Genomic DNA, 24,469 nt, shown 5'->3' with positions numbered 1-24,469 from the left:
TCAAAAAACAAGGTTTCTGTGAGTCAGTAACATTTGATTTCATTTAGTCAGGCCTGTTCTTCTGTGCATAGTTGCAAGAGATTTATTAATGCTTTTCTCTCCTAGTTTTTTGAGGGTAAAGCCAGCCTCACATCGGTAACGAAGAGCCTCAAGGCAGAATATAGTAATGGACAAGTAGTCTTATAACTCCTACTATTAAAAAAAAAAAAAACCCCACAAGAAAACCCCCACCCAACAAACCCCACAATTCTGGTATAATTTTAGCAAAAGCAACCACTATTAAAAATAAAGGCTGTTTTGATTTTTCCCCCCCTCAACTTAAAGCTCTAAGAACTGCAACTAATGGCTCAGTACAATTTTTTTAGCTCTTTTTTTAAGTGCTTATTTTTATACCAAGTGATATTTACTGCAGTCTTAATACTTCACCCAAATTTAGCAAGAAGTTATAAATTAATCCCATAAAAACAAGTGCAGTATGCTTTTAATTTCCAGAAAATTCTCTTCTGTAGCTGTATTCCAAAATGATACTACAGCTTTTTACAAAACCACTAGTGTAAGGATTTTAAATGTAATGAAATTAACAGGAACTAAAGAAAGCAAAGTATTCTAAAAAGCTAAGTTTATCCAGTTGTTCAAGATGTAATTAACCTTTTGTGTGTTTTGTCTACAAAGATAACTCAAATGGTCTTTCTGAAAACATTGTTAAGAAGAAGCATCTCCTTACTAGGTCACACATCTGAACACAAACGCAATTATCAAAACATGACCTATTTCTGAAAAGCAAAAAGTAGGAACACATTTTAAATGAGATTACAGCATTAAACTTGGATAGAAAAAGAACAAGGTGGGAGATTGGAAATACTATTCTCTGGCTATATAGCATTCTGCAGTGGCAAATAATAATTTGAAAATTGTTTCCCTTCTTTAACCATCTCACAATATTCTGGTTGTTTCCAGGCAGGAAAAATATCATTATTATTTTCAATATACAGATTCACTGCAGTAATCAAATGCAATTACAATGTTCCACTGATTCTACAAAAATTACGTTCTGAAATGCCAGATCACTTCTTCAGAAGAAAAAAAGAACTGAGAACCTCTGACTTATAGAATCATAGCATCATTAAGGTTGGAAAAGACCTCTAAGATCATCGAGTCCAACCGTCAACCCAACACCACCATGCCCACTAAACCATGTCCCTAAGCGCCTCATCTACCCGTCTTTTCAATACCTCCAGGGATGGTGACTCAACCACTTCCCTGGGCAGCCTGGTCCAATGTTTAACCACTCTTTCAGTAAAGAAATTTTTCCTCATGTCCAATCTAAACCTCCCCAAAAGTTACTTGCTACAAAATTAATGTTCACTTGTGTTTGTAAGGACATCACACAACATGACGCCTTGTGCACCCATCTAATCTAATCTCATACATAAAATCCACTTTTTTATATTCTCTATCAGTTCCTGATGTAGGAAACCACATTTTAAATTGCTCTGCAAAGACCCTTGAGAGAAATGTTAGATCCGTCCTATAAATCAAACTACTGTTGGCATAATGTGTTCAAAAATAACAATGCCTCAAATATGTATATAGTGGGAATACATCATGTGACTGAAAAATAAAAGCTACTTATATAGTATAGATGCCCAAACGTTGGTCAATTTTGATATCATGTATAACATCAGAAGTGATATCTCAATATTCTTCTCTAATCCTGTAAAAAGGCCTTTAAAAAAACATGAACTGGGAGATGGGCAAATATCACATAACCATTAAAGAACCTTCTAGCGACTGTTTTGTTTAGTGTTTTAAAGCTGAAATGGCAAAATGAGGGGAGGGAAGGAAAGAGAAGGGGGAGAAAGAGGGGAAGAAGGGGGAGGGGAAAGAGAGACTCAACCTAAGCAAAAGTTTTGTTACGATATCGGGCAAAGGCTCTGTTGAAATTCTCTCCTTTCCAACCTGCAGCATGTCTAATTGCTGTTACTAGATCCTGTCACAAACCTTCCTATCTAGGTACTTCAGTGACCTAGATTCTCAAATATTAATTCCACTTACGATTTCATGCTTCTTTCTTGAGAAAGAGACTAGAGATCAATGAATGAAAGCACTCATACTGGTTTCCTAAACTTCAAGTAATTCACTGTTAGCATAATGATCCAGTGTAAACTTTTCAGGTAACACTGAAAATTTGCTTACATATTCAGTAGTTAAACACTCTCACAGGAACATTAATGAAGCTGAAGACAATCAAACATTTGTCTTAAAGTCTTTCCAACTCTGAAGCAAAACAAAGCATCAAATCACTGTGTATATTTTCCAGTCATTCAGTGCAGAATGCCGAATCCAAATACTTTAGACTTTAGAAATTTTCTCACTTAAAAAAATAAAAATAACCAAATTTAAAAAACCTATTTCCTGATCATAGGAAAATCTTAAAACCAATTTAAATGTTAATAGCAGCTCAGAAAGTATTTCCTGTAACTTCAGTCCAAGAAAGCCTGAAAAATTATTACTTAGAGCTAAGGAAGGTTCCCAAAAATCTTACAAAGTAACTAAATAGAACAACTTGTTGCCTCTTGCTCAGCATTCCAACAAAACGACAAATGCCAGCATGAAATACAGTATCAGCTGCAGGAAATTAATGATCTATTCACTTCTAGATATTTTACTGATTTTATTTATTTAAAGAGCCTTGAGGATCTGCTTCACTTCAAAGACAAGACATGAATTCAAGGACACAAGTATGTCCATGAAGTACCTAATCAAAGACTCATTCTTCAGTAGCCTGTCATTTACCTGCAAAAACATACTGGTTTCCATTCATAACATTCTGCCAAACCAAGATGTGACCCAATGTTACTAAGAAAATGCAGCTAAAAACATTCTCCGAGAAATGATTTATTCCTCAGAGCTTTGTGCCAAAATTTCAAGTGACAAAATATGTTGCATATATAAATCAAACGTAAAAAATTAATTGCTTCATACTTGGTACACTTGACTTCTCTTTTTGACAAAACATATTGGCAATGCCCTGTTGAAAAACAGTTACATTAAACCTGATCAGCAGAGATATAGAAACATAATGATGTGATGGTGAATTCATAATGTAAAATTTACAAAGAAATTACTATCCTTAAAAATTGGTACAAGTCAATTAAAATCCTGAACTATTAATAGGTTTTACTGCACCAGAACAAGTGCATATTAAACAAAATTTTAGAAGGGCTTAGTAGCTGTCTATCAACAGCTGATGTTTAACATGTTTCTAAAATGTAGTAAAGACTGTATTAATTGTACCAACCACAAGAATGCAACAGTAAAAGTTAACTTCTAAAGTACTTGGATGTCACAGAATAATCCATGCTTTATGAAAACTGCAGGGCAAATCACCTCTATTTCAGCTGAGATTTAGCTTTTTCTAGCATTCTCAAAAAAAGTCCAACTTGATTAGGAACATTTTAAAAGAAATAATGCACCATGATTTGTATTTATCAATATAAATAGTTGTGGATATCCTACTACCTGTCAAGAATTAACCATGCATGTTTATGTCATTCCTCTGATCTAACCCTTCTCAGGTTACAGTTAAAATAACATTGTTCAAGGGAGAGGTTACATACCCATCTCATTAATAGTTGCTCTTGCTTTTGAGACGAAAGAACTAACTTCACTTGAGTGCATCTTTGCTCTTTCTTTAAGGTCAGCACCTGTAAGTGACATTTCACATACATGTTAGCAAGCTGTATACAGTACTGTAAATACCTTTTCAAAAGTAAAACATTCCTGTATTCCAAAAAAATTTGCCTACTTTGAGACAAGAACAGTTCAAATTGGTCACATTCTTTTTCCACAGATTTCAAGGAAAACATGGACTGTTTATCAAGGAAAAACAAAACAAAAAAAACCCCAAAACAGCAAAAAAAAACCACCATCAAATTACCTACCACTAGATTTTTACTAAGTATATTCTTCCCGGTGACAGTTCTTCTTCTCATATTAAAATAGTTTATGAACAATAGCATTTATGCTAATATTCCATCTGACATATATTTTTATTTTTCCAACTGTGTCACAAAGTCTGACAAATGTGTTTTTCATATTGTGCTCCTGTTATTGTTTTATTGGTAGATCATAAAAAACCTAGGGTACATGTTTTTACATTAACAGACTATATATATCTAAATAAAAAAATTCTACACTGGACCTAGTACCATTTTTCAGCTTGCTTTACTGAAATGTATTTTTAATAAGTTACATACCACATTTTTTCTTCTTCCAAAAAATGCTAAAACTTGGAATTTTTAATCTATTTCTTCATGAATATATGAAAATAATTTGTTTTAAAAGCACCCTGTAACTAGAGATTGTTACAAAAATATGTTTTTAAAAATTCACTGATATGCAAAACCAACATTTTCTCTCCTGAATGTGTAAAGAAAAAAAGAAACAGACAGTAATAATAGCTAAATACAGAGTGAGACACGAAGTCCATCTTTCTTATAGAGGAAGAATACATGAAAAAGACAAAATCTGCATATACACATTTATTCTCCGAAGAGGTGCAACATTCCCACTGCAACTGCGTGCATATTTTTAACATTTGGTAAAAACGAACCTATTAAGTTAGTCTCTTGGCATATGTCTGAAAAGGCTAAACAAGGCATATAACCAATGCAAAAAACGGTTTTGTGCTTCTTCACCCTGAGAATAAATACTATCCATTCAGGAAAATGCATCAGACTCAGCTTAACTTAAGATTGTAACTCTGAATTTTAAATTAAGCAGTCATAGGCTCCCTCGTTTACCTTTCTGGACTTAACTCATGCTAGACCGTCTTGACCCTCTTCATCAAACATAGCTTTAGATATAGTTTTGTTGACAGCATTAGTTGAAATTCACAACTCTGGTCCACCTCTGTGAAAATCAGTACTTCAATATGACATTTTCTGATAGACACCCCAGCTGCTGTTTTAAGGTAACACGCCCAATAAAGCAGCTCTACATCTCCCCTTCTACTTCCATCTTAGCAAAGCTCCTCATTTCACTAAGGCTTTTGTTCTTCTTCTATGGATGTCAATATAAAAACAATGAAGCATCAGTCCTGACTGCCTTTGCATGTTTCCCGCTAAATAATGTCAAGTTTAATTTATACTATCAGACACCTTGCCAAAAACTTCCAAACAACCTTCCAGGATATGCCCCAGCTGAAGACAGTATGACAGGCCAGCTGAGCAGGAAGTATAAAACAGGAATTACTGCGGTCGTCTGCACTGCAGCAAAATTGCAGTTGCTACCTTAGTAATTCACAATCAATGCATACAGAAATCTTGCCAGGAACCTGAAAAGCAAACAAAATTTGCATCCATAAATCTGGATAGAACTCTAAATCATATAAAACTGCAAGCAACTTTCATATACGCATTTATATATAGGGTTCTGTAGCTAAAAGAAGCTTTATGAAACTTGACAAAACCCGCTTTAAAAGTTGTATCAGCAAGTGTGCAAATGAAAAAATATCACTTCTCTGATACCAGCTAACGTCTGGGTCTAGCTTCTACAACTCTGTCCAAAATCATTGCCTATGTAAGAACAACAAGAAACCGTGTGCTTTATGAACGAGAAAACTGTATGGCTGTGCAATCTGACTCAAAACTTCCACACACTGAAATCCTGCTCACTGGGCATACCCTTGAAAAATATATAAAGGAAACTTCAACAGAGAGGCACTGAATCTAAAAAAATACCTCTAGTATTACTGTTAAGAAAATCTACTGTCAAGATAAGACTAAGGCAATTTTTAGGTTTTGATTTATTCAGACTCATTAAAAAAAAAAAATGGACTCAACCCAAAAAAACCCAACCCTTCTAAAATAAAACATACACAAACTGCAGACTTCTTCCTCCCTTAGAATATACATTTCCTTGAAGATATTTACAGAAATATACTAAATTTTCAGCAAAAACATTCGTAAGAATGGGTTAAAAGGTAGCTGTCAATCTAAAACCAATGATTTTGAGTACTGTAAAAAAATTTCTAGTACAATAGTTGATCTTAATGCCTTAACCAGCTTCCTTAATCTTACATTTCCCTTTTTAAGTATTTCTCCCTCATAATTGTCAAGGAAATGGAAAAAGTTCTTTTCCTAACCCTTTCCTATTTTAGCCCTCCAAAGCGTAATAGTAGTAACTGAAGCTTTTTCAGAGAGAAGACTTTTAGGCAGAAACCATTTGCTGCACTCCAACAGAACACGCGCGGCTTGGCATCCTCTGGTTCACAGGAGATGGAACTGCCACCAACTTAATACTTTTGTTCCTGTTAGAAGATTGAACCAATGATCAAAGAATTCTTGAAGAATTCCTTGACCCATATAGCAGAGAACTATTCACATGTTTCTTCAAAATCTGTTCTCAGGTCAGAAGTAGGAAAGGTTAAGTTTCTGAAGACAGCCATGAAGGAGAGTGCAAGTTCAACCAGAGACTTCTGCTCTCTCAGCTATTGAAATCAAAGATCCCTCCTCTCACCCCAAGTTTACTACTTTAAAGTATCTGAAAATAGTATTTGCTCAACTGCTGAGAGCAACAAAGTAGCTAAGCTTTTCAAACCACAAAAACTCTCACAGAACATACCTCTGCAACTTTCCCATGGGCCACAGCTGAAATCTGCGGACACGTTTGGCCTATCTGCTTCCCCACATCCACTCCCAACAGACTCTGGGGGCTGTACTGTGGGTCTGTGACTCCACACCACACTGAAGGCAGGGCTCTCTAAGCCCTTCTACCCAAAGATGTAAGAAAGGGGGAACCTGAGCTACCAGCGAGCTCAGGCAAACTAACTGTTGCAGATTTGATTGTACACTGTAATTACGTCCCCACATCCCTCCGGTTTGTATTGAAGCATGAATCATTCTTTTCTCCGCATTACGCTTTCTGGCATCTCAATGCTTTGTCCCACTAATTGATTCTCATCTGCTCAGAAACATAGCAAAAGTGGGTCAAAACTAACCATGATTCTAGGGGTCATGCTCCCCAATCCTCACCTCTCTGCTTCCAGCACTTTATGAACTCCCTTTTAAAGACTATGCAGTGCCATTTTCAGATTACTAGCTTGTTAGTACAGGACAAAAGCGAAGCACAACAGTGAAAAACTACATTGACAGTACAATCAGCCACTTCCTCCTACAGCTACATTAGGATTAAGACAGGTACTCTCCACTTGTGAAGAAATTCTTCTTGAATCAACTTAATTCACAGAAGCATCACTTCCAAATTTACAAAGCAAACCGGGAGAGAACTTTCCTGCAGACTCCCAGTGAACAGTCCTGTTTGCAAAATACCAGTACAAACACCAGTCTTTTGGAGGTCTGCTGAGCAGCAAGTAAATAAACTGGTATTCGCAGATCAACCCTTGAAACTACTGCAAGGAAGACAATTTAAATTTTAAATACTGTTTATAAATACTACCTACACTTCTACTGAGGTTTGTCAATCCAAAAGAAAATCTATGTTCGATTGTGATCCATCACTTTCTTATTTCCCTCCTCCAACACTGGAAGAACATAGAAAGGTTATTTTATACTTTACTTCCCGTAAGTACAAAAACCCTGATGCAATAAATTAACTCTCTTCACATGTTTTTAAACATTTGGCTACTCAATGGTTGGCTGTTGTACACTGTCAGTCTAGAGAGTTTTTGCAGCATGTGCCTGACTTGCATTTCACAATGATGCCAGAGAAAATGTTTATTTGAGACAGCCAAGGGAAGTCCAGCAAGATAGGCATATCGCTGTCATTCACCAGAATTTTTCCACCTATACTTCTATACGACAAGGATAGCTATTTAACTTAGAGAACACACCAAATGAAATCAAGTTTTACAGTGATTAGTCTGACCCCATGCCTCTTACCTTATTTGGATATTTTCACACACTTTCTAAACAGAATTTATATACCATTGAAAAGCTAAGTGTTGTGTTTGGAAAATCTGTTCCAACATCTTTGTATAAGCCTCACTTTCCAAATACCATAAATGCCTAGAAATCTTCTTGTACAGTACTGTTATATACTATTTTAACACATACTTCCAAAACACACCACAAAAGCTGTAAACTAAAAAGGCATAAAATTGAATGGCTTATACATCATACTTAAAATTTTAACTTTACTCAATAAATATTTTTATTAAAATATAAGTGTTTTAGAAATCAGGCACACACAAATTAAATAGTGAAGTTACTCTACCAAGTGTCAAAAGGTGCCCAAAGTGCCTTTACTCTGAGAAGAGGAAAGGAAGTGGCACATGCACAGGCATTTGAGGTAGAAGTATTAAATTCTTACCGTAGCGATGTTATTTTGAGTTTGCCCTTTGATCTTGCTAAACACAGATCAACCAATTCTGTCAGCACACCAAAATTTCAATAAGGAAGTGACATCCAGGAGTACCAGAAGATACTCTTTTGCATACTCTGTCCAATTCCTCTGTACCTTGTTGGCAAGAACTAGGAACACTGAAAACTGCAAAGCACAGAGGCACCACCTATAATACGTTTAATAACCCAACAAAACAGGTTAAAGAATTTATGAAGGAAGCTTACAATGCTTTCAATTAGGAGTACAAAACATGCACTACCTCACCAATTAAAAGGTTAAGAACTGCTATGTACCCACAGCTTATTCCCACACAAAGTAATTAAGCAGACTGTGAATTAATACCCTCCTTCACCACACAGAAAAATAGACACTTAAGATACTGAACTAAAATACTGAGGTAAATGGCCAACTCTGACATACATTATAGACTAACTTATAACTACTACAAAAAACACACCCATTAGGGTACATGTAAGTACCTTTCCTCAAAGGCATGTGTGCTTCTCCTAGAGAAGCCATTGCAAGAAATCCAAGTTTAGCTGAAATCATTAGCAGAACCCCAATCAACTTTTATGAGGTTAGAAATACCCCGAAAGGGAGCTATACATACATATTTGAGGACAACACTGTAGCCAACTTAAGTTCAAACTCAGAAAGATTTACCAACAATTTTTTCTCAAAATTTCCAATAATTTCAGAAATAAAGCTTTTACATCCTGAAATCTATTCAGGACGACTTAATTCCCAATTTTGAACAGAAACTGTAATACCTCATGAAACAAATATATTTATTTAGAGATAGTGTCAAGTCTAAGGCAAGCAAAATTTGTTTAAATAGAATTAGTGTTTGTTAAATATATACACCACAGTAATAAATAAGTTATGAATATTACTCTGCTGACAGATACATATTTCAAGCTAACATCCTTAAAAATCCTTTAAAGAAACCACACAAAAGCATAATTTAAATTTGATTATAATAATGTCACCATGTAGATTAATGATTTTTATTTTGCTTTCAACTACCATTTTTGTGTGTGTAAAGCTATACGCTTGACAAATCACAGTACAAAACAAAGTCAACCACTACTGAAATCTCTTGCCTGTGTGAAAGAAAAAATGTTTTATGCTTTGCAGACAAAATATGCCTGCATTCCAGTAAGAATTCCATTGCACCTCCCAGCCCAGACAGACCTAGGATACTTGGATCATCAATCACTACCCATTAGAGCTACTATTGATTGTATTCTTCAATAAAAATTAGTCCAGTCTGATCAATAAAGAACAGACAGAATGCTTCATAAATATTAATTAACTATTCTGGACAATAACTAACTTTGTTACTTCACAAAGTAACAGAAAAGATTATCACCTATTTGGTAGAATAACAGGAAAGTCTAGACTGAAAGAAATCTCTGGAGATCACTTGGTCCAACCTTCTGCCAAATGCACAGCCCTAGATAAGGTTATCCAGGGTCATTTTAAGTCTTCAATGCTGCTGGCAAGGGAAATTCCACCACTTCTCTGGGAAAACCATTCCTGTGTTTAATTCTTAATTAATCTTCTCACAATAAAGAATTTATTTATTTTATCTGGATGGAATTCTCCTAAAGCAACTTGCGCCCACTGCTTCTTCTTGTGTCACTGTATATACATCCTTGCAAATAGAGTACTTTTCTCTGCATCTACTGGGCACAGGAAGACCGGTTATCTCTCCCCTCTCAGCAATCTCCAACCCTCTGATCTCCTTCTGCTGGCCTACTAAGTGCTGAGTAGAATAAGCACATGCCTTGATCTGCTGATGGTTCTCTTCCTGATGCAGTCCAGGACAATGTTTGGCTTCTTTACTGCCACGGTACACAGCTAGCTCATGTTAAGCTTGCTGTCAGCCAGAACCCCTGGTCCTCCGCAGCAGAGCTATACCCCAGCCAGTCAGTCCCCAGCCTGTTCTGCCACTTAAGATTATACCATTCCAGGTGCAGGATTTTGTATTTATCTTTGTTAAACTTCATGCAATTCTTATTGGCCCAATTTTCCAGCCCGTCAAGGTCTCTCTGAATGGTGGCTCCTCTTTCCCACATACCTACCTCTCCTTCCACTTTGAAATCATCTGCGAACTCAGTGAGGTTTCAACCCTACTATTAGAACATTTACAAAGATATTGAATATTACTACCAGACCCAGCATCGACCCTCAAGGAACTCCACTTGTGACCAGCTGACAGTTTGACTTCAAGCCATTAACATTACATCATCCCTTGATCTTGGCAGGTGAGCCACTTTTCATGGTCTGTATGTCCAGACTGTATCTTACCAACTTGTCTACAGGGATGCTAGGGGAAAACATGCCAAATGCCTTGTTAAAGTCAAGGTAGATAGCATCCACAACGCTTCTTTCATCCACTGAGGAAGTGGTTTCATCACAGAAGGCAATCAGCTTGGTCAAGCACAATTTACCCTTGGTAAGTCTGAGCTGGGTTTTCCCAGCCACTTTCTCGTCTTTCATGTGCCTGGAAAAAACTTCCACAAACACTTGTTCCATAATTTCCCCAGAGACTGAAGTGAGACTGACTGGTCTGTAGTTTCCCAAAATTTCCTTTTTGCAGATGGGTGTAATATTTGCCCTTTTCCAGTCACTTAAGTCTTCAACGACCTTTCAAATATGATAGATGGTGGCTCTGCAGTGCATCAACTCAGATGCATCCCATCAGATCCTGTTCATGTTTATGTGTCCAACCGGTACAGATGGACCTTAACACAGTCCTCCTCTACTGTCAGCGGTTTGCTGTTTACTTCGTTGTTGCTTCTTGGCACAGAGACTTGGGAGCTGACCGTTCCCATGCAGACCAAGGCAAAGAGAAAATGGAGTACTGCTGCCCTTTCTGTGTCATTCATAACTAAGCTGCCCGTCCCATGCAGCACTGGACCTACATTCTCCTTGAACTTCTGCTTGGTACCAACATACCTACAGGAATTTTTCTTGTTATTCTTGACACCTTTTGCTAGTTTGAGCTCCAGCTGAGCTTCTTCCATCCTAAACATATCTCTGCATACCTGAGCAATATTTCTGCATTACTCTTTGGGAGTCTGTCGCATTTTCCAAGGGTAACATGAATAAACAGCTCCTCCAAAAATATATAATGGATATTTGAAAGATTAAAAGACAGGAAGAAAGCTTTTATTTTTTTAAGAATAAAAAGGAATATTCAAATCTAAATGTTTAAAAGCTACAGAACACACAAAATAAACTTATAGTGTACTGAATATTCTCCAGTGTATTCCTAAACATTTTCAAGGTTTTATATTAAAATTGACTCTATCAACACTTATAACTCAGTTACCAATTCAGAACATTAAGAAATGAAATATCATTTCATCAAGAATCATGGCTTTTAGTTGTGAGGTATGAAAGATCTGAAAGTTAAGGATAGAGAGAAAGGGAAAAAATATTACTGAAATACCTACTAAACAAAGAGCTGCTAGCAATTTGCTTCTGAGGATCAGCTTCTTTTATGAGTACTACTGAAAAGAAAGATCTTACTCACAAAGCAGTACAACTTATTCTCTGCCTTTTCTGTTCTCCGAGATTTCATATTTCAAACTTTACATCAAATATGTGCATGTAACAGGCAAAATTTAAATTATAAGATCATTTCCTCAAAGGTTAATCTCTAAGAGAACAGCGTATTGTTGGCAAAACATGACTTTGCATAACCCTTATTTTTGTTTGTTTTCTTATTCCTTAAGGATAGATAAAAATCTAAGATTCACATTAACTTAGCCTATGCTATAGAGTACCTCAAAACTTTTCAATGAGGAAGGAATACCATGACATTTAGTCTCAGTCTCCACACAGTTTTATCCAAACTCTCATATTTTCTCATACTTAAATTTCTCCTTGATATTTATTTTTTAATTTGAAATTAAACAGATATGATCACCACTTTTACGTGGTAATTATGACTTGGATCTCTACATTTTAGTGCATTTCATACTGGGATTTAAAAAAAAAAATTTAAAAAAATCACATTTTAACAATTAGGAAAAAAAACCCACAACAGTAAAGAAGTCAGTAACATATCACAAAATATTAAGCAAGTGCTGAAAATTTTCTCATATAAAAGGGAATGGAGAACTCCAAAAGTTATATGTAACTATCCAGAACTCAATTTTTAAGATGAACAAAATTCTTAGAAAGTCAGCAGACTATAAAGATCCAGAATGATTTGAAATTAATATAAGTAAGGGTGCATATGCTTATGATCATTAGGAAGAAATTTTAATAGGAAATGTATAAGGAACCAAAAAAGTAAAACCAGTACACTACCATGGGACCCAGCCTTAAGAGTGAATTAATATACTTAAAAGTTGGCTCTGAAGTCCCAAAGAGCTATAAACAAACAGTCACTGGCTAAAAACACAGAGCTTGGCCCTATGCCTAGCTAATTGGGTTATCTCTCAGTCTTTGGTACTGTTATGCAAAGAGGTTATGATACATTTTTCATAATTGCTTGTTAAATAACATTCAGTCTAAGAAAATAGTTCACAACGTATGGTTATCACAAGGTTTTTAAAGCAGCACACTTCACAATTCACCTTTCACAACTTAAGAGTAACCACCTACTTTCTCTAGCAACCATTTGCTTTATTGACAGCAACCATGAATCCTGTTGCACGCCAGTACAGACACAAATTTTTGCACACACCACCTGAACTGAGTACAAAGAAAAATGCATTTACATGTAACTTTGATAAAAAGCAAGGTGTATTCTAAATTTCAAAACAATATGAGAAGGATGCTGGCTGCAGTCATTTTAGTCAAGAGAAAAATAGTTTGGCATGAAGGATGCTATGTATGTTTCCTACATAAGGAAGTGATTTAAATTAATAAACTGATTTATTTTTTATGCAGGAATTTATATTCCTGAAGTTCTCTAAATGTGGATATATGATTTTTAAGTCAAAACTGATATTGATATTCTTCCGTAAAAGATTTGCTGTTATAATTTATTAGCATGACTTGGATATCTGCACTTTTTGCATATATCCCCTCTGTGTCACAGAAAAGTTTCTGAGAATCATCAAACTGTGAAGAACAAACAAAATGTCTGCAATTCCTGTGTATTTGAGCCTTTGGCAGGATGCCAGTCCTGAGCATTCCCTCTGGTAAGATGGCTGTCTGGTACCTCTGCTGCTATAGATTATCTCATATCTTGCAATAATTTACACCCAGATCAGCATATTTAAAGCACTAGCTGCTGAATCAGTTCCCATAAATGGGATATTTCAGAAGTACTACTTTTGGGGTTTTTTTTACTTTCTTTTTTCTTTTAAGCTTTTGAATCCCAAACCTTTCTTAAAGGCCAAGGTGCTAATTCAGACCGGTTTCCTCCTCAAATCCAGGAATCCTGAATATAAATGACCCTAACTTTATATACAAAAGTTCTACAATCCCTTTTCAATGCCTATGCAAATTCAGACCAGATATAGATTAAAGTCAGCTGGCTCTTTTTCCATCCTGTCTGTTCAGCTCTAAATTTAGAAGCACTGAACAATATTCCTCCTGGTAACCTTTTCTGCCACAAAAAAGGCAGCTTATACCTCACATGCCTTTTCTGAATTCATCTGCACTTGCAGAAGGGAAAAAAAAAAAGACTCGTAAGGATCCTAATCTCACCTCTTAAAAACAAAGCCATTTTTTTCCCAAGCACCAACCAGTTTTCTTTGTGACACTTCCATCATCCAACAACTGCCTCAGTCACGCCCTAGTCCCTAGTATCCTGTTACGGAGCCAAAATGTTGTGTAACTATCACAACAGGGCTTCCTGCAGTTTCCTCCATGGCACATGAAAAAGACCAGTACTGGTGGAAAGGTGGCAAGAACAGGACAGTTACCTGTTTCCAAACAGTAAGTTAAGACAATATTAACTTTGATTCTGTGCTATGCCTCAGTTCTAACGACATCTGTCAGGCTAACAAATGAGGACTAGCAGAAGACAGGCATGGAAGCTGCATCATCCTTGACTCTCAGATAGATACAGAATCAGTGGAGAAGATCCAGGAGAAGACAGTGGTGGCAGCAGTGCAGGTCACCTAGGAAGTGGCTAGGAACCACAAACACAGACCGCTAGAGCATTCAAATAATGACAAACCTGTTTGTCCCAATCTTGAAATAATCCCTCATACAACAGCTCAGCTACTTAAACACGGCAAGACCATGAGTTTACACCTCACATCATGGTAATGATAAATATCAGCATTTAATAAAAAGCAATGTATGTTGCAATTATTATTCAATACAGAGGGGGTCTCTTCAACAACAAAAAAAAAGTACACCACTTGTATTTCTATGTTATTTCCACAGTAAGCATTACAGAAGTACTTCTTTAATCCAGTCATTCTGGTAGTCTGAACACCCAACTTCCTCAAATCACTTTTCATTTTCAAATTCAACCTTCACTAAGAGAACTTCTACATCATGCCTATAACATGATGTGCACTTACTTTCTAGTAATGAAACATAACTGAATTCTTATACAGAATAACATAGTTCAAATTAGACAACCATAAAAGCTGCATTTTTTTACCCTACTATTTAGCTTCAAACTAATGGTGGAATCATTAATTGCGATTTCTATTTATTCTACACCTTCCATAAGAAAATCCTCTGAAGAGATCAGCACCAGAGTTCCTGGTTTTTAAACAAAGAACTAAAAGTAATTTACTCAATAGAACAAGAATGTATGGATATTTAACACCACTGCTACTGAAGAAAATAGCATTAATGTAGCACCGCATCTCATTTGTATCAATTGCAATAGCTTTGCAGTGAGTGTGCTAATATCTAATCCCTATAATGACAAGTAACACACAGTTTTCTACCTGTGTGTTAAGCAGGCATTCCTAAAACTTGCTAGTGGTGAGATTCTTCATCTTTCTTCTTTAACCTTAAATGAATAGTGATATTCAGACTGAACATTCTTAGTGAACAGTACTAAGCCTTTCAACTCAAAGAATTATGAACACATCGGAAATTTTGAGCAACCTGCTGTTTCTTCCACTTTGATTTCTAGTAAATTAAGTAATCAGAAAAAAATAGACATCTTTCATTGCACTATTACAGATGACTGACTCAAATCTTTTGCATATACCATACACCTGACCACTGAACATATGGTTTTTTTAATGTTAAAAGGAATTGATACTGCTGGGTTTATCTATTTTGATTAGTAATAATTACAAAAATAGTTAACTAACAGCACACCCAGTTTTATGAGCTGTGAATAGAAAAGGAGGAAGTGTGTTATGCGGTAAAAAAGAGAAAGTCAGAATCTCTTCTAAAGAAGTCCTGAAGTCAGCATTCAGGCATAAATCCTATTAAAGAAAGGAAGGGTTCTTCCTGAGAAAAACCACTATTTGAACTGTTATATCACCTGAATGTAGATGAAGGTACGGGTGAAAGCCGCCGCCTTCTTTTTCATTACGCTCCATCCCATCCTTTGATTTGAAAGGATCAACCAGTATCTCTTTAGCTGCCTTTTTTTTTTTTTTCCCCTTCTTCAATGATCAGTATTAGTCATACTGGTGTATTAGCTGGAAACTTCCAGCAGGACAAGATTCAATGACACTGGATTCTGTGCAGCTATGCAGCAAGTCATACTTTCAGTGGAACAGTTAAAGAAGCAGATAAATAATACATGTAGTGTATGAAAATAAACACACATTGTGAAGAATATCTGTAACAATAATCATGACTTGTTGCCTCCCAATTACAAGATGATCATTCTCTGCATACAGCAAACTGCAAACAAACTTGATGAAAGATTTGAAGTAATGGCCTTAGAAAGATTAGATGAGTTGACTACTGAGTTTGGGAACCTTTTCAAGCTATAGCAGGTGAGAGGAACAAGGACTTTCACGGGAAAACTCAAATAGGAGAAGAAAAGCCTTCAAGGTTAAAGATATGGAGCTCAGCTTTGGCCACTGTAAGTCGATTCAGAAAGCTTACATCTTGAACTCCAAAAAAAAAAAATGCATTAAAACGGCTGGCATTCCCGCACAAACATCTCTGGCTCATATTAACACTGGGCCAGCACTCAAGGCCAAAGTCTTGCCATTCCACACAGTACTGTGTGAAAGTAAAGACTAGTAAGCATTTGAGCCATGAGCAGGAACATCTCTTAATTATGCTTTGTTCACACAAAAGTCAGACAGGAAAACAGCAGCTGCAATTCTATTTCTCCTAAGCACCAAGTTAAGCAGCTCACAAGCAGTACTTCCCCTTACTCCAGTGTCCCCAAAGGCTTCAAACTGACTCAGAAAAATAATGAAAATGCTTGCAAATAGCAAAATTTCTCATCCATTGAATATATTTTCAGCACCTATGTTGCAAACTCAATTCTATTTTCTAAGGACTTGTTATTTTAAAATATTTCAGAGATATTTGATCTCTTCTATTTTTAAAAGACCATCCAGTAGGCTTGTCAGCAAAGCACTTCAGAGAAAGAAAGTAAAGTAAAGGAGATCCAACACTGGAATATTACCTGCCATCTGGAGGGGCTTAACAAATTATACAGATTGGTGGTATTTGAGCCCAGAGCTCAATCACTTAAAAACCGTGTCCATCCACATGCAGTCAGTAAGTTCCAGCTGGTGACAGGAACTCCACAAAGAAATGTTAAAATATCAACAAGAGACTATTTTAGACCTAAATTTCTTACCTCCTACAAAACTCTGCTGATTCACTATTAACATAAACTACTGACATACTAACATAATTTTCCAACATTAAGTTGGAAAATACTGAGGGACATTGTAGACAACTACATATCTGCACCTTTTTGTAAGTAAATAGATTTTTGGGGACTGTGTTTTGTCTAAAATAGGCAGGATCTGACTAAGAGATTTCAGCAGCATTTCTTTTACTTATTTTTTAAATTTCTTCTGGTGTAAGACAATAGAAGACTTGCCTGATCTGTAGAAACAGAAATACACGTATATTTCTGTTTATTAAAACATACATATGGGATCAGCACTTAAACAGGAAAAAAGTAGAAATTCTACAAGGAGAAAACGATCTAGAGAGAAATTTCAGAATTTCTTCATTTTCATATGACCTATATTACTTTTACAAAGGAAAACATTTTGAAAGGTACAAAACAAATGTCCACTGAGTGCATACAAAAAAACTAAACTACATACAAGTTCATACCATTTTCACTATGGCCAAGTCTCTACCTTTTCCTACGTCACTGCATGAACATACCATAACTGTGAATATATAAGTAACTCTATGCTACATTTATGTGGATTCAGTTATTTTGTTCTCCTCTAGCTTTCAACAGCTGCACATTCAATCTGGACACTGCAAAAAAATATCTTTTACTGCAGTAAACCTACAACAAAGGTATCCTTAAGGGAAACCAGTGTAAGCGGCAGGCAAAGAGAAGAGAAAGAAAAAATTTTTAATTATTGGAAGTTTTTCTTCATATTTATAGCAATTAGCACACATATACATAATTGCATTGTGTGTTATTCTATGCCATTTATAGAAGGAAGCAGATATAAAACTAACTGATGTAAATTGTCTTAAGATGAAAATGCCATAGATTCAGATATGTCTAAATACCTCTGCTACATGATCATTTTATTCTTTTCAAGAGCAATGGAAAATAATTCTTTACCATGCAATAACTATTTTTGCCATGTGTTGCGCACATGTATTCTATTTCCAGCACGCATTACCACCAAGCACATGAGATCAGATTATTTTTGCCAGCAGGTTTTCTCAGCTAAGGATATAAATGGCAAAGCAGGCTCAGTTCCCTCACCAACAGAGAAACCAGGTGCCATAGGCACTTAGTACACCAGGGTAAAGGGTTAGTTAGCTCATACAGTGCACTGTGACAACCTACCTCAGAGAACTGTGAAGAAAACCAGCAGCCTTTCTTCACAAATCAAGATGTCAAATACCCACAGACGTGACATGAGTATTTCAAATGGAGGTTACTACCCAATTTGACTTAATACTTATGGAAGAGATCTGGACCGTAGACACCGCAGTGGAAAGTCAAAAGTTCAGAGGTAGGTAATAGAAGTTAAAAAGAATTAAGTTCCTCATCTAAGCACAAATGCAACTACCAGTGGCGTCCTGGGTAGCAGAGGCCTAGCCAAAAGTTATCCTTATCAATTTAGTATTAACAGGGCTAATAGATAATCTTTCTTTTTGTTAAAGTGGTCTTCACCTGGTTTTAGCCACTTTAAAACCACAGTTTTTAACCATTTTATATGGAGCTTAGATGAGTGACTGTAACTTCTGACAAAAAATGGATCCATATGCATGCCCTGAAACTGCAGCAAAAGCTCTAGCCAACATCTGAAACTAAGCTTGCAGCTTTTGAGAAGAGGTAGGAGAGCCTATGACAGACATGGAATTTACACATAATAAAGATTTGATTGCTTTCTTTTAACCAGAATTTGAAGATGATGAAAAGTGTGAGAATTACATTAACTAAAATAGCCACCCTCCTTCATAATCATGGTCTGGTATCATGTTGGAGTCAACCAAATTGCTCAACTGACCTGTTATCATCACCAAATCATGAACAACTTGATATTACTAACAGACAGAATTCTGTCTAATAAAGTCCTCTGTGTTTTCTGTGCAAAAAATAAAATTCCATTTCAAAATACGTAAAGCTGTCTTGGGAACCTGAAATGTATTTATTACGGAGACGTACAAACAGCTCGGAAAGACAGATGAAGTTCCTGACTTGTCTTAAGGCAGGTTAGGATACTAACCTGGCTTTTAAGAGATTTGAAAAACATAAATTAAACGTCTTCACTCTTACATACAGAGAACTTTTTCTCCATCCCAAGATCTGAAATGAAAGAGTTAAAGCAAAAGGACATTGCTGATGTAGGCCTATAAAGAAAGACAGTCAAACAACATTTTGTAATTTAGGAATATATCTCAAACTGGTAATCTAATACCTAATACTCTAAGGTGCTGCAATTCCAGGTGCTGCACTCGAGTAAAAAATGGCAACTGTCCACAGGTAAAGCAGTGAGAATAACAATGCCCACAAGGCATTTCTCAAAGTTTGCACAAACTGCCAACCACGAAGGGCTAGAAGTACAGAAAGAATCTTTTTCCAAAACGTGTGTTTCTACCTGAACAACGCTAAAGATACTTTTGGATTAAAAATAGCTGAAGAGCACCTCCCTACGTACTGAGTTCTTAGAGTTCACCACTGCACTCTGAAAATAGAATGGGGAAGAAAGAATAACCCTCTAGGGCTGCAACACCTGTTGGAACAGGCTTAAAGTAACTTCAAGCATCCCACTAGCAAAGTCAAAAAGGAGTATGGTAATATTATAGTAATGTTGGTATCCATTACCGTACAGGACGTTTTTGGAGCTACCCCAGCTAATGACTCATGATTTCATTGCTGTTGTCATACAAAACTATAGTTTTGTACTGGGTTTGACTCTGGCTGGCAAGTAAGACCCCACCCAGTTGCTTGCTCACTCCCCACCAGCAGGATGGAGAAGAGAAATGGAACGGCAAAAGCAAGGGGGGGCGGGGAAATGTTGTGGGTTGAGATAAAGGCAGTTTAATAAGTGCAGGGGGGAAAAAAAGAAGAAAACAAATGATGTAAAAGTGATCATCCACCACCAGCAGACTGATGCCTCATCAGTCCCAAGCAAGGTCTACTTTGGAAAAATTTCTCCCCAGTTTTACTGCTGAGCATGATGTCATATGTTATGGAGTACTCCCTTGCTCAACTCAAGTCAGCTGTGCCAGCTGTGTCCCCTCCCAGCCTCTTGCCTGCCCTCAGCTGACTCACTGGCAGAGTGAAAAGCAGCGGGGGCCTCAATGCTGTGCATGCACTGTTCAGTAGTAGCTGAAACACTGGTGTCTTATCAACACTGTTCTGGTCACCAATCTAAAACACAGCACCATAAGGGCTGCTATAGAGAAAATTAACTACATCCCAGCCATGCCCAGTACAAGTTTTTAAGATAAGACCACTAGTACTCAAAGAATTTGTTGGCACATAGGTCAACCACAGGTGAAACAATTCAAGTACTTCAAATTACCTACAGAGCGCTACAGAAAGCTGATACATACAAGGATATCAGAGGACCCACCTAAACAGCCCCGTGACTTCAAAGAGCCTAAAGATACCAGTGAAGACTGCATAGATATTCCTGTAGCTTTAGATATTAAATAAACAGTTATCTAGCTCTAATACACCTGCTGGAATCTACACAGCCTGTAGCTTGCTTAAAGATGACAAATTACACCATATTAAGGATTTTCCTGAACAGGAGAATCTCAAGCATAGCAAGAAGGCTTTGGTCACTTCCACAGAAACAAAGACTGTTCAGGTACAGCATCCTCTCCACTAGTCTACCCTACCAAATCAGAGACTTCAGCAGCACTGAATCTTGCAGTCCTCAGATTTCAATACACACACAGAGACACCAGATCTGGTCTGGTGATGGTTATGCAAGTTCCCAGTCAAGTCTTTTTTACCACAGTCAAGTTCATCTCTGCATCTCCATATTACACACATAGGTAATTATAAAAATTTCTTACATGGTGTCATGTATACTGATAGTCATCTAATTACAAGCTTCAATGATACAGCATAGAAAAGGGGGAAGAAAAAAAAAAAGTGTAATGCATTTAGGCAAGTAGCTGTACACGAAGTTCAACACAACTCCTAAGCAGTGCCACAAGGACTATATTCCAAAAGTCAAATCCAACAGTAACAAGTATATGAAATGCAGGAAGTCATCTACACAGGTAACCTAGAAAAAGTGGGTTCGTATAAACCTGATGGAAATACTACAGAACACATTTTTGAAACCAAAATTAAATGCATTGCAGTTGCAGTAGATACATAATACAGCTATTGAAGATGCATTTCCAATCCATACAAGCTCCAATAAACCAGCTACATCACCAAAGACATCTGTGGATCAAACCTCAGAGAAGTGTATTAAAAAAGATGACAAATACAGAGTGAAACTATTTCTGATTATTCTCTAAATATTGAAATAAAAATTTGGGTATGTTTTATATCCAGAAAGCAGAGTCTCTCTGTAAGAGGAAGTGGGGAAACAAATTGTCAGACTACTGAAGGATATCCACTGCAGAACAGTTTTCCCAATATAAAATGTTTTGCATCCATCTGGTATCTTTTCCATTTTAATTTAGTCTATTCTGGTAAAATCCACTCCAGAAAAGACTTCATGATTTGAAAATTCATTATAGCACTTTAAGTAAGGTTTGCATGCACATTTCACTGTTCTAGGTATTCAAGTGAGGTGCTTTTCGTTGTTTCATAATCATCTTGACAAAATGTCACTTCCATTTAAATTCTGGGACACGCTTGAAGATGCTTCTCCACAGCTCCTGCTTGTGTCAAGTTTGCACACCAAGTCACTACCAATTTCTGCTCTGGAGACTTCTGTATCATTCCTGTAACCATCCAAAAGATCTGGAGCATTGTGTCAGTTTCAAACATCTCACAAAACCGCAGAAGTTCTCCCACTGTTCAGGATCCTATTTCATTTATATATTGGCAAGCTATGTGGTTATATTTATTCTCACTAATGAAATGACATTCAGTCATGTGATTATAAAAGTCTTAGTTCTAAAGTTAGATTCAAACCCTCTATTTTCCATTAAAAAAAGCAAGCTGCACTTCCAAAATTTTCATGCAACTTAGTCTAAATTAGATGTAGGAGGGGAACTCAAAAAGGCCAAGTATATCCTTCAGACGTTTGTCTCTCTACGTTTTCTGTATAGCTACTCAAAAGAGAGGACACCCTGGAGAACAATTCCAACTCCCCTACATGGAATCCAAACAAGTAAATTTGTCTTTTCACCAGTATATTTATGCTTTGCGACTACCTCTCCAGAACATAATAACAAATTATTTTGTACCTAATAACCTAATATTTCCACTTAATAATTTTAGGCATTCAATTTGATCAATTTTTCCCATGCTTTTACAATAAATTTTTAAGGGCTTTGGGAAAGTCATTCCTGTTTCCTGTTACCCTCCTCTGGTTAAACTGAAGAACTAACCAAATTCCACTCTCTCAGAAATATATCTTTTACCTAGAATTTAATATTTTTAAGTGGTTTTCACTGAAAAAAATTATTTCCAGAAAATATCACATTCATTGTGTGCATTTGTTCTAATAGATTAAAAGCCTAAGACAATTCTTTCAACTATGTAAACAGAGTAATTAAAAAAATTAATTTTTTTTATCAGCAATTAAAACTTAGCACAACCTCACTGTGTTCTCCAATAGCCAAAGATACAGAGTTCAATTCTGCATTTATAGTTTCCAGCACACATAAGCCAGCTGAATTACATCAAGTATAGTATAGCCCTCTGTTGCTCAAAATTAGTTCTAAAGACAGATATCCATCATGTAAAATAACCTCATACCTCAAATAACTGAAGTAGGTCTTGGTTTGTAGTTCCACGTGATTGTTTTACAGAGTCCAGCCTTAGGTAAGAGCTCTGCCTTACACAAGTAAAGCACTAGCTTGATCATTCCTATTAAGTCACTGTCCACAAAAACATTGATTCTGCTTGGCAAGAATCGCCACATAACTAGAGGACAAGGACCAATTCAGACAGATTTGGTTTTTTAGGTAAATCTTAAGTAATAGGATAGATCTCAAGTGCAAGATGGCTTCAATTCTAATGGGGAAAGAGAAAGAAGAATGCTTATATTATTGGGATAAATGAACCTTTTATATTTCCATTTTTGAATCGGATGTCACAAGACACACAAGAGAAGGAATGGTCAGATGTTCTGTTTCATCAGCTTTAAAAGGCAAATCTCAAAACTACATCAATCAAGGAAAAAGACTGCTAAAAAGATGGTTCTCTAGCTGGCTTTCATAATTTATCTTTCACTAATGGCCTGATCTTAAATTTGTTGTTCACCAGCTTTGTACTCACAAATCACACTGAGCTACAGTCTACAGAGCATTCAAGACCAAAAAAGGAAGAAAAATTGTATGGAAATATCCACAACTAGCATCCCAGCTGAATACAACCAGAAACTTTTTTTTAAGTTTTATGCAGTGGCAATATTAGCTATGAATAAAGTTGTCTCTACTTCCACTAGAGCCTATGAAAAACTTTAATACAGGAGAAAAATACACTGTGGTTGAAAGTACTTTCAATTCAAATAGTCTTCAATCCGTGGAAGAACGGAGTCTCTCTTAGACAGAAATAGAAAGTTTTTATAAATTGCTCCTGGCTCTAAAGGAGTAACTAAAGTTGTCACTAAAGAACTTAAAACCTAGAGGAGAGGGACATACAATATTTCATAGACAAATGTTCAGAGCACACAATGTAGGAAGAGAGAGACATCTAAACAGATGCCCTGCACAAGCCTGATGAAAAGAATCTTACATCTCAAATAAGGGATGGAAGAAAGAACCAAGCAGCTACAGGTTTAATCTCTTCTGTTGAGGTTAATCCACTTTAGCTTCTTTACAGTACTAATTACACAGTACTGGTCACTACTCACTCAACTGGAGGGAAAGCTTCCTGACTACTTTTATTTAGCATATTTTTTTAAGCAAGTTCCTCTGAGACTTCATATTAACAAGTACATCCTCAATTTCATAGTTCCTCAAGAATAAAGGTCTTGCCTCAGTCTTATTTTGGAAAATCCATAATAACTGGATGTGGTGGGTTAACCTTGGCTGGCTGCCACGTGCCCACCAAGCCGCTCTCTCACCTTCCCTCCTCAGTAGGATGGGAGAGGAAATACAATGAAAAACTCGTGGGTCAAGATAAGTACAGGAAGATCACTCACTAGTTAACATCATGGACAAAACAGACTCGACTTAGGAAAGATAAATTTAATTTATTGCCAACTAAAACCAGAGTTGGATAGTGAGAAACAAAAACAAAACTCAAAACATCTTCCCCTAACCCTCCTTTCCTTCCTGGCTCAACCTCACTACTAACTCTTCTACCTCTTTCCCCGCTACTGAGCAGTGGGGAGGGGGGGGTTTGGGTGGAGAATGGGGGTTGCAGTAAGACCATAACACT

At 36.5% G+C, this 24,469-nt stretch overlaps 1 protein-coding gene across 1 annotated transcript in view; it reads right to left on the bottom strand.

The window, feature by feature from the left end:
- AUH (AU RNA binding protein/enoyl-CoA hydratase) overlaps positions 1–24,469 on the bottom strand; it is a 114,514-nt gene that overhangs the window by 81,164 nt on the left and 8,881 nt on the right. Inside the window, exon 4 of the mRNA XM_009330282.1 lies at positions 3,621–3,707. Coding sequence (XP_009328557.1) covers positions 3,621–3,707 — 87 coding nt within the window. The remainder of the gene's footprint in view (positions 1–3,620; positions 3,708–24,469) is intronic.

The sequence above is a fragment of the Pygoscelis adeliae genome, unplaced genomic scaffold, assembly GCF_000699105.1.
Source record: "Pygoscelis adeliae isolate BGI_AS28 unplaced genomic scaffold, ASM69910v1 Scaffold398, whole genome shotgun sequence".
NCBI classification, from domain to species: Eukaryota; Metazoa; Chordata; class Aves; order Sphenisciformes; family Spheniscidae; genus Pygoscelis; species Pygoscelis adeliae.
The sequence above is the reverse complement of the archived record's forward strand: the minus strand, read 5'-3'. Positions and strand labels throughout refer to the sequence as shown.